The sequence below is a fragment of the Rhinopithecus bieti genome, unplaced genomic scaffold (assembly GCF_001698545.2).
Source record: "Rhinopithecus bieti isolate Rb0 unplaced genomic scaffold, ASM169854v2 scaffold_26308, whole genome shotgun sequence".
In the NCBI taxonomy this organism is placed as follows: Eukaryota; Metazoa; Chordata; class Mammalia; order Primates; family Cercopithecidae; genus Rhinopithecus; species Rhinopithecus bieti.
The window spans coordinates 484,314-500,073 of record NW_016811785.1 but is presented as its reverse complement, the minus strand read 5'-3'; the positions used below and the strand labels follow the sequence as shown (position 1 = coordinate 500,073).

At 47.6% G+C, this 15,760-nt stretch overlaps 2 protein-coding genes across 3 annotated transcripts in view; one reads left to right on the top strand and one right to left on the bottom strand.

The window, feature by feature from the left end:
* SYN2 (synapsin II) overlaps positions 1 to 15,760 on the top strand; it is a 210,843-nt gene that overhangs the window by 166,520 nt on the left and 28,563 nt on the right. For both annotated transcript variants that reach the window (XM_017895101.1, XM_017895102.1), the window contains 3 exons: positions 5,186 to 5,275; positions 14,874 to 14,936; positions 15,340 to 15,482. In XM_017895101.1, coding sequence (XP_017750590.1) covers positions 5,186 to 5,275; positions 14,874 to 14,936; positions 15,340 to 15,482 — 296 coding nt within the window. The remainder of the gene's footprint in view (positions 1 to 5,185; positions 5,276 to 14,873; positions 14,937 to 15,339; positions 15,483 to 15,760) is intronic.
* Positions 5,475 to 13,810, bottom strand: TIMP4 (TIMP metallopeptidase inhibitor 4). The gene is made up of 5 exons (XM_017895103.1): positions 12,853 to 13,810; positions 11,541 to 11,638; positions 10,988 to 11,102; positions 8,272 to 8,396; positions 5,475 to 7,641 (listed from the first exon to the last, which is right to left on the bottom strand). The coding sequence occupies exons 1-5, from the start codon at positions 12,989 to 12,991 to the stop codon at positions 7,444 to 7,446; spliced, it is 675 nt and encodes a 224-aa protein (XP_017750592.1). The 5' UTR covers positions 12,992 to 13,810; the 3' UTR covers positions 5,475 to 7,443.

Genomic DNA, 15,760 nt, shown 5'->3' with positions numbered 1-15,760 from the left:
GAGGGCAGGTCATCACAATAGCACAGCATCACCTGTCACAGGCTGGGCACCTTTGCTGCAGAGCGGACCTTTGGCCTCACAACAAAGTCGTACAAAGATACCATGAAGAAGCCCTTATAGGTCTGTAGGCTCTGCCCTTGGCCATAGGTTGCAATGATAAAAATGTCTGTTTCTTGCCTCCTAGAATGATCAAACTTTTAGAATGGCCTGAGCCCAGTGACAACCAAGGGAATAGTCCAACTCAGAGGTAGTGACGGAGTCATACCAAGTGGTTAAGCAACCTGAAAATGAAATTTATCCACATGCATGTGAATGAAATACTTATGAACTAGAAGTGTCCTTGGAGATCATCAAAGCCTAACCCTAACTCTGACCTTAACCTTTCATGATAGAGATATGAAAATTAAAGAAGGAAAGTAAGGTGTAGAAAACTACTTACTATAGGATGCCAGTTTCTGAGATTTTTCTACGTTAATTTCATTTAATCCTCACCTTACAAGGAAGATATTATTATCGTTGTTATCACTTTTTACAGAGAAACAAGACCCAAAAAGGATTAAGTAACTTGCCAAAGTTATAGTGCCAGGATTTCTCTACATCCCACTGACTCTCCCATTAATTGAGGCTCCTATATAAGGAAGAAACTGATCTGGTTTTCTTTTTCTTGGCCAACTTGGAAATCTAGGAAGGCAGTGGAAACTTTTAGGCAGATAGAAAAAGTGGGGCTAGGAGGGAGAGTGACTTATGATGGCTTTGGGGGCACTCTGGCTTCACCTCCAACCACTGAGGGGACCCAGCGCCTCTGCTGGCTCTGCTACTCCAGGCTGACCCTCTCAGAAGGTAACACCTGCCCCTAATCACATCCTCATTGGCTTGCAGTATGCAGGCCTCCCCAGCATCAACTCATTGGAATCCGTTTATAACTTTGGTAGCAAGCCATGGGTGGCAAGTGAGGCCCCCTTCCCCCAGGTAAAAGGGTGGGATCCAGGCCCTGCATCTTCCAGGCCCCTAGGAGGGACTTCTGGACCTCAAGATGCAGTATGCCTTTCTTGTTTTGTAAAAGTGGAATTTCAGCTGTCATACACCCTGGATTGCCAAGGTTCCTGGCACTTATGGCTAATTGTGAAGTTTCTGAACTCCACGCCTTTACACCACTCAGAGAGCTGAAGGGGGTGTGTGTGTGTGTGTGTGTGTGTGTGCGTGTGTGTGTTAACCAAACACATCTGTCACCTCTGCTCTTGATCTTTTTTTTCACCCTGGAACTAACAGCTTTCTTTCTCCTTTGGAAGCCAGGGAGAGCTTGGAGTGTAAGAGAAAGATCAATGGACAAGGAGTCAGGAGGGCTGGGAGTTGCCATGGTTAAGGAGGGGGTTGGGTTCCCAAGCTCCACTTGTTCAACCTTTCCCTCTGCATGGCCTGAGGCATCTGGAATCCTAGATTCTTCAGAAACACACTAACAGAGTGTGTGATTTTAGTATGTTGCTAATCACAGAAGAGCATATGTGAGACCTTCACCAAGTGTCTTTTTTGTGGACCTCTCTTTTCTCCTCAGTCACACGTCTTTCCTACTGCACACATGTCCTAACCCACATGTACCCCCGGCACTTGTCAGAATTTGACTCTCGTAGCCACACAGGGTGATCCTGCTATTAGCAGCTTTTTCTGGGTGATTTCACTACTTATCAACCCTCTGACTGAACCTGTGCCCCAGTTTCTTCATCTACAAACTGGGAATAGTAGTAGTAGCTGCCACCACTTTGACGGCCTGGTTGTTACGGGCTCCTAGTATATGGGTTCTCTTAAAGAAATTTGTGGCTGGGCGTGGTGACTCATGCCTGTAATCCCAGCACTTTGGGAGGCCAAGGCAGGTGGATCACAAGGTCAGGAGATTGGGACCATCCAGACTCTGTCTCTACTAAAAATACAAAAAAATTAGCCGGGTGTGGTGGCGGGCACCTGTAGTCCCAGCTACTCGGGAGGCTGAAGCAGGAGAATGGCATGAACCCCAGAAGCAGAGCTTGCAATGAGCCAAGATTGCGCCACCGCACTCCAGCCTAGGCGACAGAGCAAGACTCAGTCTGAAAAATAAAAAAGAAAAAAAAAAATTTGTTCCCTGTTTTCTTTTCCTAAACTGTGCCAGAGGCCAGGGCAGGAAGAATGGGGAGAGCCTGTGGCTAGGGCTTTGCTCCTTCCGGGATCTGGGATCTGGTGAGGGGTCACACTCTTACCCATTCACAAGCTGAACACATTGCCTTGGGCACTGCATGAGAACAGCAGGGCACCCTGGCCAGACCCCAAGTTCTCCCTTCAGTTTCACTAAGCAGCTGCCACATGAATGACATTTTACATATTGTTCTCTGCTTGTTCATGGGAGTGGACAGATTTGGTGACTGTGAGGGGAGGGTCCCTCTCAGCTGATGACTTTGAGTTGTGTTTCTCAATATCTTTACCGTGACTGCTGTTGGTGTGAGGAGATACTTTGATTGGGTTGGAAAAGGCTCTACCTTGCACGACTCTGTCTCTGAGCACATTGCTGTCTCTGAAGTTGGTCGGGGCAGGCCACTGGGATTTGGGGAGCAGAAGTGGACCGGTCAGTGAAAGCAGCATTCCAGACAAATCAAGAATGGCACCACCCTTTATTGCTGCCAATCTATCTGAAATTCTGTCAGTTTTTCTGGGTTTTTGGAGACAAGTGTACCAGAGTTAAATTAAATCATTTAATTTCCAGGAGTGATAGGCATGGGGACACATTACTCAAATGGATCTGGAATCCCATTTTTTCCAAGAAATTTTTCTTGATTCATTCAATGAGTGGTTATAATGGACATATCTTCCTATTAATTGCCAACAGCACCCCCAGCTCCCAAATTCATTCTTTTGTCTATGTGTAAACAGCCCTTATCAGATGTTACATTTGTTTAATTGGTGACTGTATGGCTGTGATTTAATCTAAGTTTCCAGGGAGGTATGGGTTAGATGCCAAGCTCACTACCTTGAGCAGACAGGGACTGCTGGAGAGGAGGGTGGGGTGAGCTCCCTGAGACCCAGCGAGAGCCTGGGAACTGGCTGTCATTATTGTGTTGGCTGTTGCAGGGCTCTGGGAGTCTGCCACAGGCTGTCCTGGCATCCGTGTGGTGTCTGTGTAACTCCCCCACATGCTGGAAAGGTAGGGCCCCACATGCCTTGGTGCCATGCCAGAGCGTGGGCTGCAGCAGGACAGAGGTCATTTGGCAGAGCTGGCATTAGCTCCCCAGGGATGTTGGAGAGCCTTGGGAGCCCAGGCAGGTATCCAGAGGCAGAGCAGGAGTCCAGGCCCAGATGGGCAGGTAGGACATAAAGGTCAGATGAGCAGGTGGGGAGAATCAGAGGAGGCAGGAAAGGTCTGAGGGTTGGTTCTTGACAGTTAAAGCAAATTGAAGGACCAAAGACAGCGAGGACAGCAGGTTACAATGGTGAATGCACCCAGCAAGGAAAAGAGACCTGAGTGCTCTTGCAGTGCAGCCCTGACTCCAGGATGTGATCCAGGAGCCTGCACTTTCCTTTGCTCTCCAGCCTCAATCTCAATTTGTCAAATGAGAGGGCTGGTCTAGAGACTCTATAAAGTCCCTTTTGACAGTGATATCTTAGGGGCTTGAGGGTCCATGAATCATCCTTTCAGTCCTGGAGGAGGCTCTAGAGCTCTAGAGTCACCAATTGTTTGTCACTAAAGGGAGGGACCCAGGAATTCCAGTGTTTTCCAACATTTCAAAAATTATATCTATACCCACAAAAGGACCACAACAGATGATCACTTAAACTGTAGTTTGATAGCAGAGTTTGGGGGAAATACAATAAAGAGATATTATTTATTGTACAAAGTTTGAGGAACTGATCAAATTTAACCCTCTCATTTTATATATGAAGAAAATGAAATCCAGAGCGGAAAACTCGTTTGCCCAAGGACACCTAGGAAGTTAACAGAACAAGAATCAGAAGATTTCAGTTTCTAACAACCCAGTTCCAAGCTTTTACTGCCCCAACCACCTCTTCCCTCCCTGGCTTATGTGCCAGCATCGCTTGCAGAGAACAGGACCTGAGCTTTTGAAAAATGTTCTAGTCTTCCTTTCTCTGATAAGTAGATTTCATCTAACAACTTTCCCTTCTAGCCATTCCAGATACCAGTGACTGAGTGTGAACTAATCCAGTAGCCCTAGAGAGATGTGTTTCCTCTGCTGCTGATGCACTGGGGATGGGAGTATAGGTGTGTATGTGACTGGATTGAGCAGGAAAGTCCTGTGTTTCCTGTGGAAAGGGCATAGTTTCTGCAGAGCCTGAAAGGCAGCTACTTGCAGGAATAAGGAGAGTTATGGATTGGAAATGAAGGGGCCTTGCTATGAACCTGGCTTAACTACTGTGCGACCTTGGGCAAGTGACCTCTCTGGGCCTCAGCTTCTTCATTTATAAAATGGAGCAGGGTGGGGAAGCCCAGCTGTGCACTAAGAAAACCTTTCAACCCTGACACTGTAAATATGTGTACTTTGCCGCTTCCCCATGGAGCTTTTCCAGTTTCTCATACGTAGGCAAAGGGTTCAGTAAGTTCAGTCCCTGGTTGGGTAGTAAGTCCCAGAAAGACGGGGCCTGTCTATCCCACATACCATGACCATTCTATCTTCCTGAAGAACTTCGTTTTATGACACCTCCTGCTGAAGCTCTTGGTGGCTCCATACTGCTTACTGGAAAACTCCATCATTCTTTTGCCTGACATTTGAACTTCCAAGAGTTGGCCCATGTTACCTATCCAGCTTCATGCCTTGCCATCACTCGGAGATGCAGATGTAGAAAGTTAGAGACCCAAGTTTTACTCCCAACTTCACCTTGCAGTTCTGTGACTTTAGGAAAGTTTTGTAACCTCTCTGGGTCCCATATGTAAAATGAAGATGATAAAATACCTAGTTCATCAGTTTGATTTGAAACACCATTACAATTGAGAAAGGTAATTGAATTTTAGCTCACTCACTTTCCCTTCCCCAACTAATGCATATCATCCATTCCTTGGGAATAGGAATTGTACACTTCTTTTATATCCTCACAATGCTTAGCATAAAGTCCTCCACAGAGCAAATGCTCAATAAATATTTGATGAGTTGATGTTTTGCCTGTTTCAGAAGTTTTCTAAGATAAGCGTAACATTTGCTTTCCTTTGCAGTTTGCCCAGCTGGTCACCATCTACAAGACACTGGGAGGAGAAAAGTTCCCTCTCATTGAGCAGACATACTACCCCAACCACAAAGAGATGGTAAGTGGCTCAGTGGGGACATTAGTCTTTCTGCTGTTTTCATTTTGCACTTAGCCACCTGGTGACTGTGGGTCTCAGACAAGGGCCTCAGCGTCTCAACCCCAAAGACTCCACTGGGGTTGAACTACAGAACTTGTGTGGCTGGAATAGCTAGATTTTAGCTGACAGCCTCTTGTCAAATTCTGGAGATAGAATAGGGAAGAACAGGAGTAAGGGCAGTTTAATCAAGCTGAGAGAATAACAAACTTCTGGACCAACTATCAGATCTTACTGCTTTTGAGTCCCAGCCCTGACTGTGCCACTTGTTGAACAAGCTACATTTCCTCACTGTGTGCAGTTTCCAATAAGATGGTCAAGTGGGCATAATTATCCTTGCACAGGATACTCTAATAGGGTACATACACAATTTAAGTGACATTCATTAAGTAATAGCATCTGGGAAAGTGTGAAGCACTCTACTAGATGTAGGGCATTGCTCCTACTATTATTAATCCCCTGACTTTCCCATTCCCCTGGCACTTCCACAACTGTGATAAGGCTGGATTAATACTGTGCCTTCTGCCATCCTAGTAAGTCAGAAGGAGCAGAGAGATGGGACGGTTGGTTGGTAAGGAGGCTATTGCCAATGTTTTTCCTGTGCAGGGACCTGGAGCTCAAACTCCCTTCTTCCCTGTCCCCACACCCTCTGCCCCAGGCTGGTGTGATCAATTGCTGATCTTGCTTAACCCACCAATGGAGACTCCCTGCAAAGCATTCCAAGTGGAACAGAGATTATGTTTGTTCCCGCCTCCCCACTTCCTTGGCCAAAAGGGGTCTCCATTTACACCATTTCTGCAAATCAAGAGCCTTCTTCTGACACATGTGTATGACCCTGCTTAGCAGCAGACCACATATCAAAAAACAACCTTGGGCCTTGAAAAGAACCATCTCTGTGATCTTTGCCAGAGCTTCCTCAGGGAGAAGCTCTGAAACTTTAAGCTCTTGTCCTTAATAAATCCTAGAGGCCAATATCAGGACTTTTCCTTTCAGGGCAAACCAGGAAGCCTTGCAGAGGCTGAGGAGCCCTAAGGGTCCTTTGGTTGGGGAATCTCAGGGAGCTCAAGACACAATGGTGAGAGTACTCAGCTGAAGGGTTCAGGGGGCTCTCTGGGGATCAAAACTGGCTTTTCCTGCTGTAAAATCTAGCAGGGCTGGCCGCTGGAAAAAAATTGCCTCCATTGCCAGGTATATTCCCTACCTACCGTCCTTTCCCCTCAAGGGCCTTTGTGCTGTTTCTCTCTGGTGCTCTATCCTGAAATTTGCCCTCAAGAGAGGACCACCTCTCTGTGGGGTAAGAAGCCAACAAAGGGGGATTTCAACTCTATAAGTAAAAGGCTTTGTGGCTTTTAAAAGGTTCTGAAATAGGAATGAAGATGTTAGTAATTTAAAAGAGACAGAAGAGAAGCCTTATGAACATCAGTTAAGGAGAGTTAACCTGGAGAGGTAGCACCTATTCTGAGACAATAAGTGCATTCTTATTCAAAGAGGTGCTAACCAGGCGGGACCCTCTGCCAGAAATGGTGTAGAGGGGATAACAGCATTGGGAGGCAGGTTAGGCCATTCTAACTTTCACATTGAGGGATTCTGTGTCCCCCAAATGACTCCCCCAAACAGATGAAAGTGTATCAGAGGATTAGGATGAGGTGAGACAGGGGAAGTAGAGGATACACAGCCACAGTATGTTGTTGTTTTCATTCCCGCCAGTCAGTCTGTTTATGATGCTGTCAACCCACCTTCTGGTATTGTACATCACAAGGATATACCATCTCATATGTATGACATTCACCATTTCTCCCCTACCAGATCGATTAAGACAAAGGAAAACACGTTTTCCTGGGGAGGAAAGAGAATAATCCTGGCTTTAGAAAACAAACTAAGCCAAAAGAAACACTTGCAGTAACAGCTACAAGGCTAGACTAATGGGGTTTGGGAGGCAGGGGCGACAGGCTGAGGGCAGGGCAGAAAAGTCATGGCCCCTTCCCTGCCCTGACAGTGGCCAGACCGTCCACTTGGCACTTCTTATTAGCTGGCAGCAAGAAGTCAAGTGGTAATGGCCAAAGCTCTGCAGGGGAGGAGAACCAGCTTGATCTTCAGGACTCTTGAAGGGATGTGATGGTCACTGGTCCCTGCTAGGGCTGGATGATGTCAAGAAACTCCTTCCTGAGAGGCAGGTGGCCCCGGTACCAGCTGCAGGTGCCGTCAACATGCTTCATACAGACATAATGCTGAGCCTGGTAACCATAGAGCTTTCGTTCCAACAGCCAGTCTGTCCAGAGGCACTCATTAGGGGCCGAGATGATACAGGGTACTGTATAGCAGGTAGTGATCTAGAGTCATGGCCACACAACATTAAAGTGAGTATGGTGTCCTTCTTTTTCCATTGCTGCCTTTCAGATTCCTACATACCCTTCCAGCCCATCTCAAATGCCCTTGTCTTATCAAGCCTTTCCTAGTCCCCAATCTTCCCCTGGATTCTCCTTCCCCAAGGTTCCCCGTATTCAATATTGCCACTTAGTGGCATCTCTGGAGTCAGACAGCTCCGAGGGTCCTTACTCTACCACTGACCTTGAGCAAGTCACTTCACTTCCCAGAGCTTTCATTTCTTCACCTTAAAATGGAAATCTTAATTCTTCATAAATATGTTTTGGAGACTAAATTAAACATTTACAGTAAATTTACTATTACAGTGGCTGGCAAAGAATAGACTCTCTTTAAAGGGTGGCTGTATTACAGTTATCTCGTTCTGCCTCCTATGATGGCCACCTTCCCAGCCAAAGTGTAAGTACTTTGAGATCAGGGCCTATAGACTATATTGCTTTCTCATCCCCAACTTCATACAGTGCCTGATCCATGGCAGATCTCAAGTATAGTCTAGTAAGTGAATAAATTCATGCATGGATGAAGGCTCAGAACCCTTCCCCCATCCCTAAAGACTTAGGAAATGGACATTCCCTTACTTGGCAGCCACAGTTCAGATGGTAGTGATGATTCAGACTTTCCCTCTGCACCAAGGACAGGTCCTCCCAGGGCTCGATGTAGTTGCACAGATGGATGAAGACTTTTCCATCACTGAGGACCTGACCTTCAAGGGGAGATGGAGGAGAGTCAAGCATGAAGATTCTTCTCCTGGAGCTTCAGGGGCCCAGGTTCTTGAGCCCAGAATTGCAGCCTCCCCAGTGACTTTTTGGTGGCAGTGGTGGCATGGGACTCAGTAAAGGGACCAAAAAATAAAACTACTATAATCTTTCTAGCAAAAAGATAAACAGATTATATTTGTATGAGGCAGAGTTGTGGGATCTGGTGAAGGCCTTTTCGTTTAGCATGGTACAGAGAGAAGAATGTGATCTTTAAAGTCAGAGTCTGTGTAGGACCCCCCTCTTTCTTTTCTTTTACTAGCTGAATGATCTTAAGGAAGTTGTATAACCTCTCAGCTGGAAAATGAAAATTATAAAGTTGTCAGATTAAATGAGAGAATGTCTATAAAGTTCCCAGCACAGTTGTGGTCCCACAGAAGATATTCAGTAAATAATAGGCCCCTTCCCCCTTTCCAGTCCTTCCCAGTATCTGCACAGGCCAGTCTCCTGCTCTAGGTTAGTGAGTCTTTCCCCTTCCCCATAGGAAATTTCCCCCTTTTTACCTATGAAATTCCTTTTCACCTTTCAAAGACCCTTTCAGTGCCACCCCAAAGCCGTCTCTGACCACCTAGCCCATACCCCTTTTAGAACCTCAGTCGCTCAATCATTTACTCACTGAGTGACTACTGTGATCTAGTACCAGAAATACAGATACAAAAATGACAGGATCTCCCAACGAGGTTACAAATGAGTAGGGTAGATAGATAAGTAAGGGAAATTACACTATTGTACAGTTCTATACAAAATGCAGTATAAGAACAAAGGAATATACAATTACTTCCATCTATGGAAGGGGTGTGGGACAAGGAAGGTATATCAGAGGAGACTCTGCTTGCATTGGGCCTTGAAGGGATGAGTGGGAGTTCACCTGCCAGACGGGTTGGGGGAAGGGCTTCCTGTCATTGCATCTATCCTGTGCAGAGGCAGGGGGACACAGCCTGGCAGCATACCTTCTGCAACTGCAGGTAGCTGAGTTCAGCTCTTGGGAAAGTGAGGGGCTGGGAACTGACATTGACAAATGACAGAACACAAAGCTAGAGAGGGCAGCAGTGTTCTGGTCACAAAGAGCTTTCAACACCAGGCAGAGGAGCTTGTGCCTTCTCCTGTAGGACGTGGGTGCCATTGATAACTTTTCCGTAGACTAGTTTTTTGTCATTTATCCCACCCTCAGTTAGACTTGACCTCCCTGAAGGCAGAGAACATGTTTCCTCATTTCCCCTGATTTACCTCCATGCCTGGCAGCAGGCTAGACACACAGAGGATAGGAGCTTAGGAAGGAGGTGGGATAACAGAGTTTGAAAGGGCCTGGTCTGCCAGACCTGGGAACTGCAGGGCTCAGTAGTGTGTCCTGCCTCTGCCTCTCCCATCCAGGAGCTCCTCAGTTCTGCACAATTTCACATCTTCAGAGCTGGGAAGCCCTTATCATTATAGCCTCCAGTGCCTATGACTCAAGAGCCATGTCTGGACAGTGAACTCTTTTGAGGACTGTGCCTTGTTACTGAATCTCCACTCTCCTGGCCAAGGCATGGCAGTGACTAAGTGGTCATTCATTGCTGAATGTGTGGATAGATAGTGGAATCCCTTCACCTGTTCCCTCCCCCACAGCTGTGCTTTTTCTTTCCCTTGCTTTCTTTCTAAATATTGTTTTGTGTTTTCGGGCCAGTTTAGATCCCACCTACACAATGAAGCTTCCCTGATAGTTCACAGCTACCAAATAGTTCTGTTCCCTGAACTCCAAAATAATTTAATGTTGCATTCATTTATGGAGTCATATTCTTGTGTGATTCTTTAACTGTTCCATCCAAACCAATTCAGTATGGAGGAATCCTGCCTGGGCCCAAGTTCACAGAGACAGAACTATTGTTAGACTCAAGCTCCTGTTAGGTCCTGTGGAAAAGGCAGAGTTGACCTGCAAGGAGCAGTTTTAGAGAGGAGATTTTGACTTTGCCAAAAATCTGATACTGATTTAAACTATTTGGTGAGCAACCTGTCCTTAAAATAGTGAAACAGTAGCCAGGATCACTGTAATGAGAACTCTTACATTTAAAGGGAGGCCGGGCGCGGTGGCTCAAGCCTGTAATCCCAGCACTTTGGGAGGCCGAGACGGGCGGATCATGAGGTCAGGAGATCGAGACCATCCTGGCTAATACGGTGAAACCCCGTCTCTACTAAAAAATACAAAAAACTAGCCGGGCGACGAGGCGGGCGCCTGTAGTCCCAGCTACTCGGGAGGCTGAGACGGGAATGGCGTGAACCTGGGAGGCGGAGCTTGCAGTGAGCTGAGATCCGGCCACTGCACTCCAGCCTGGGCGGCAGAGCAAGACTCCGTCTCAAAAAAAAAAAAAAAAAAAAAAAAAAAGGGGGGTTAAAGGCCCCCCCCAATTCAAAGGTTGTCTGTCACTAACACAGCTCTGTTTTATGCCCAAGAAAATGCCACCTGGCTCAGCCTGCTGCCCAAGGAAGACCCTGGCTCCTTTCTCACTACCTCCCCTAGGGCAGAATCTATTATATTAAGGCCAATTGCTGATCTTTAACTTACCAGTCAAGAGGTACTGCTTCTGGCTGTTGGCTTCTAGTTTCACACCACAGAGGGAAGAGTCAAAAGGTGTATAGATATACTGAACATCCTTGACTTTCTCAAACCCTTTGAACATCTGACAGGCAGTTACAAAAAAAAAAGCAATATTGAGTCAGTGAGTGTACTGCATATATTAACAGGCAAAAGTTTCTCATTTCTCAGCCTAAATATTTAAGCAGAAGTCCAGTTCAGGATTTTGTGTCCTCAGATGTCCCTACTGGGTTATTTTCTCTCTTAAAAAAACAAACACCTAAACCTTGGTTTATTCCAGTAGGTACCTGTAGTGGCGCCATACACCAGCAGCTGTGGGACCAGATGGACGCGGAGGCCCTCCCCTGCAATATCCCTGGGATTCTATGGGCTTTGCCTCCAAATCTCATCCAGTTCCACTTCAGCATCTAGACCCAAGGATCACTGAGCCAGGCCACCTGAAAGCTACCAGCCCTCCCAGAACACAGACCCCACTTCCTCCATCAGTCTGAGGGGCTACACATCCCAGCCTGCCCCTATGTACCTTTATCTGTTTGATTTCATACCGGAGCATTTTTTCAGTGTCAGCAGGGTCTGCACTGGCAGGAACTACCTTCTCACTGGAGATTTTGGCCCGAATCACTGCATAGGAAGAGAAAAGAGGGAACCTTTAGCAGCTGGTGGGGGCAATACACCTGAAGTCTGGATGATCCAGTGTCCCTGAAGAAGTCTATAGGGCAATTCTTGGTTTTGGTGTGACTGGGTTGTGAGCAACGTGATGTGTGAGAAGGGGGACCTGGAAACGCCTCCTCTGCAGTCACTGGAAGTTCCAAACCCCTCAGGCTTATTAGGTTCTATAACCGCTAAGCTCTTTCTGCCTTTTTGAACCAGTTAGTCTGGAGAGCTCTAGTTCTCCATAGCCATTTGTGCAGTGGGGCACAGGGTAGGAGTCAGAGTACAGAAGGGAGGAGGAGCCCCTTCAGGGCAGCTGGTGTGAAGTTTATTGCTGTGGTTAAGGCCTCTCAGCCTGCCTACAGTTGCCATTAGTAAATGTTTATTGAATTCATAAATGTTCTGACCCTGCACTGAGGTATTGCATCTCTTGCCATTTGATCATTAATAACCAAAAACTCTTGATGACGTTCTTCCTCTGTGCCTGGCCTTGCACTAGGCACTAGGCCCATAGATGTGATTAAGACAGGATCCCCATCCTGCAGAGCTCTTGATCTAGTACAGGGCATACTTGTAAAGAACAATAGCACAGCATAGTAGGAGCGTTAAGACAGTTAGATGCTGAGGCGGCACCAAGGAGCCAGGGAGCCTGCAGAGAAGGGGAGAGACCTAAGTTAGACCTTGAAGGATGAGTAGGAGTCTGCCAGGAATTTAAGGGTGTGAGGGAGGGCATTCCAGGCAGAGGGAAAAGAAAGAACAGAACGTGTGTGTTGCGGTAGGGGCTTGGTGGCAACCTCAGTTATAGGCCTGGACAGACACGGGTAGTTATAATGCAAGCCCTCTGCCCTCCCCTTTCTGTCCCCAGTCCAGTAGTTCAGAATAATCATCAGATAGCTTCGGTGACACCTTGTTCAGTGACACTCCATAATTGCAGTATGGCCAGAGTGAGGGACGTCGCTATGGAAGTCCCTGACGCAATCTTCATTTCCTTATGAATCAGTCAGGTTCTGCGCTTGCAAGGTTGCTATGGCGCCTGGTCCTTCCCGACCCATCAGCCTCAGCAAGAGGCAACCGGTCGGAATTTGAGCTCCTCCCTTTTCCTCTGGACTCCTGGTCTACTGCTGGCCAGATACTAATCCCCCACAACCACCCCCTGCTGCGGACCTCGCGGACCTCGGACTCACCAAGTGCCGAGTGGCAGATGTGCTGCTGAGGGTGCGCTGGGGCGCAGCTGCATGCCTCGCCCAGCCCCGGGGGCCGCAGCAACGCCAGCAGCCGCAGCAACAGCGCCCAGCTTGGCGCGGGCCGGGGGCTCCCAGGCATGACACTGCAGAGCCCGACTGAGTCTGTGAGGTCTGTCAGACCGAACAGCCCCAACAGGGCTCCTTCCAAAGGCCGTCGTGCCCCTCGCCCCAGGCTTTATGAGGTTGCCCTAAGGGCCAATCCCGCCCCGATGGGCTCCGCCTTCCTTTGGCTCTAGGCCACCCGCAGCGGCAGGACCCGAGGCTCTTCCGACCTGCATACTCAGTAAGATGCAGAGGGAAGCCAGGAAAGAGGCCCTGGCCTCTGTGTCCCTGCCTAAGTCACGAAGCGGTCTGGAAGTAAAGGGAAAGCACTGGGAGAGGGGATGGTGTCAAGGGCAGAAAAACGGAAAGAGCCACAAAGACAAATGCATGAGGACAGAAAGACTGAGGGCTGTGATTCAGGCAGAAAGAACAAGAGTGAGGAGAGGCACAGACAGAAAGAGTGAGACAGGCAGAGTCCCAGAGAGGCAGACAGAATTACAACAGGCAAAAGAGACAGTGACAGAGAAGGACGGACCCCTTGCTGAGCTGCACGCTGGGAATGAGACGAGCTACTCAGGGCTTCTTTCAGCTGCAGGAAGTGCTTTCAATGCCCTATTTATGAGGCTCCAAAGCAACAGCAAACAGTAATAGAACAGGACAGAGAAAGTTGGGGTGTGTGTGTCTTGGCTCTGTTGCCTGGGGGGTGGGGAGAGATGTCAAAGAAGCAGCCAGTGCTTTAGAAACCCTTTCTCACTCCCAGAGCCTCAGACTCTCCAGATAGCTGGAGACAGCGCTCTTGGTGTGGGTACAAAACACAAGGTGTCCCATCACTTAGGGCAAACCTTGGACCTCAAAGCCCTCTCGAGGCCCTAGGCTGTGCTGATTTTTATTGCATGTCCCTTCTCACTGGAGACTATTGTCATGTTCTAGAAGGTGGGATAGCTTAGAAAACAAAGAAGCAGACTGGGCGCAGTGGCTCACACCTGTAATCCCAGCACTTTGGGAGGCCAAGGAGGGTTGATCACCTGAGGTCAGGAGTTGGAGATCACCCTGGCCAACATGGTGAAACTCCATCTCTACTAAAAATACAAAAATTAGCCAGGCATGGTGGCCTACACCTGTAGTCCCAGGTACTCAGGAGGCTGAGGCAAGAGAATGGCTTGAACCCAGGAGGCGAAGGTTGCAGTGAGCTGAGATTGTGCCACTGCACTCCAGTCTGGGCGACAGAGTGAGACTCCATCTCAAAAAAAAAAAAGAAAAGAAAAGAGAAAACAAAGAAGCGGGGGACTTGGGGGTGACTGTGACCAGAGCCTTGTCTGCTGTTTGAGCGTAGTGTTCCAAGCATCCAAATCCCAAATCTCCATGGGATTATTGCTGTGGGATGTTTTTACGTGGTGCTGGACTGAATAGTGGGAGGCTGGATTCCAATTCTGACTGTCACTATAGCTTTGTGACTTTTGCCTCTCTGGGTGTCAGTTTTTTCTCCATAAAGTAGAGTTGAACTATGTGATTTCTAAAGCCCTTTGACGTTCTGTTTTCCAGCCTTGACTGGCCTCAACCAGGAATGCTGAAATCATCAGACCAGATACCCCCAATATCTGTTCAAATCTTAGTTCCCATAGGAGTCTGACTTTTCATCAGGGTGAACATTATTTCCTTCAAAGGATACGTTTTAAAGATGTAGGGTATACCAAATAAGAGAACAGGGTTCCTGTAGCACTGCCAGTAATATGCTGTGTGACCCTGGAAAGTCACTGTCATTCCATGGATCTCAGTTTTTTAATCAGTAAAGCAAGTAGATTGGACTAGTTCTTTCTTTAAAGAACCCTCCCAAGGGCATTCCCAAGAAAAGTATTTGTAGGATTCCACAGAGAGATGGGCACACTCTGACAGTTTATTCCTTTCTTTTCTGATTTCAGCTGACACTGCCCACGTTCCCTGTGGTGGTGAAGATTGGCCACGCTCACTCAGGCATGGGCAAGGTGAGGCAGAGAGGCCTGCTATGCTTCAGGGTTGAACCAAGAAGGGCAGTTTTCAGAGCGCCCATTTGTGAACTGCTCTTCTCCCTCTGTCACTGATGAATTCTTTCCAAAGAGAAGATGATTTGCCACCTCTAAAGCCATGAGTGTCACCCAACCAGACCTCTTTCAGTAAGCAGAATGCAAGCCACCTGCTTGGTCCTCTGGGTCCTTTGCAGCAAGTGTGGCCCCTGAGTTCTGGGAAGGGAAGCTAGGGAAAAGGGGCCTCCTGGGAAGATGTGGCACCCAGATTAGTGTCTGGATCAGATACATATTCGTGGGTTTGGAGGCTCAGGGCCCTTGTGACTTCTCAGTGTGTGTATGTGTGTGTCTCCCTTTCCCCCTTTCTGCCTTGCTCCAACATTAGGTCAAAGTGGAAAACCACTACGACTTCCAGGACATTGCCAGTGTGGTGGCTCTTACCCAGACCTATGCCACTGCAGAGCCTTTCATTGACTCCAAGTATGACATCCGGGTCCAGAAGATCGGCAACAACTATAAGGCTTACATGTAAGTAAGAGTGGGGTATGCTTTCTTCTCAACCACAGTGGAAAATCTGAGCCTCCACATTGCAACCAGCTCTCAGTTTAACCTCTTATGGCCCATAGGCAGATAACAGAGAGAGGGTGCCACTTAAGTCAGAGATTTTTTACCTGGGTTCCTGTTAAGTCAGAGGAGGGGTCTGTGAACTAAGATGAGAAAATACATTGATATTCATTTTCACTTGCCTCTAAGGGAAATTTAGCTTTCTCTTCATTTTGAACAGAGACAACAGACTGCAGTAGTTA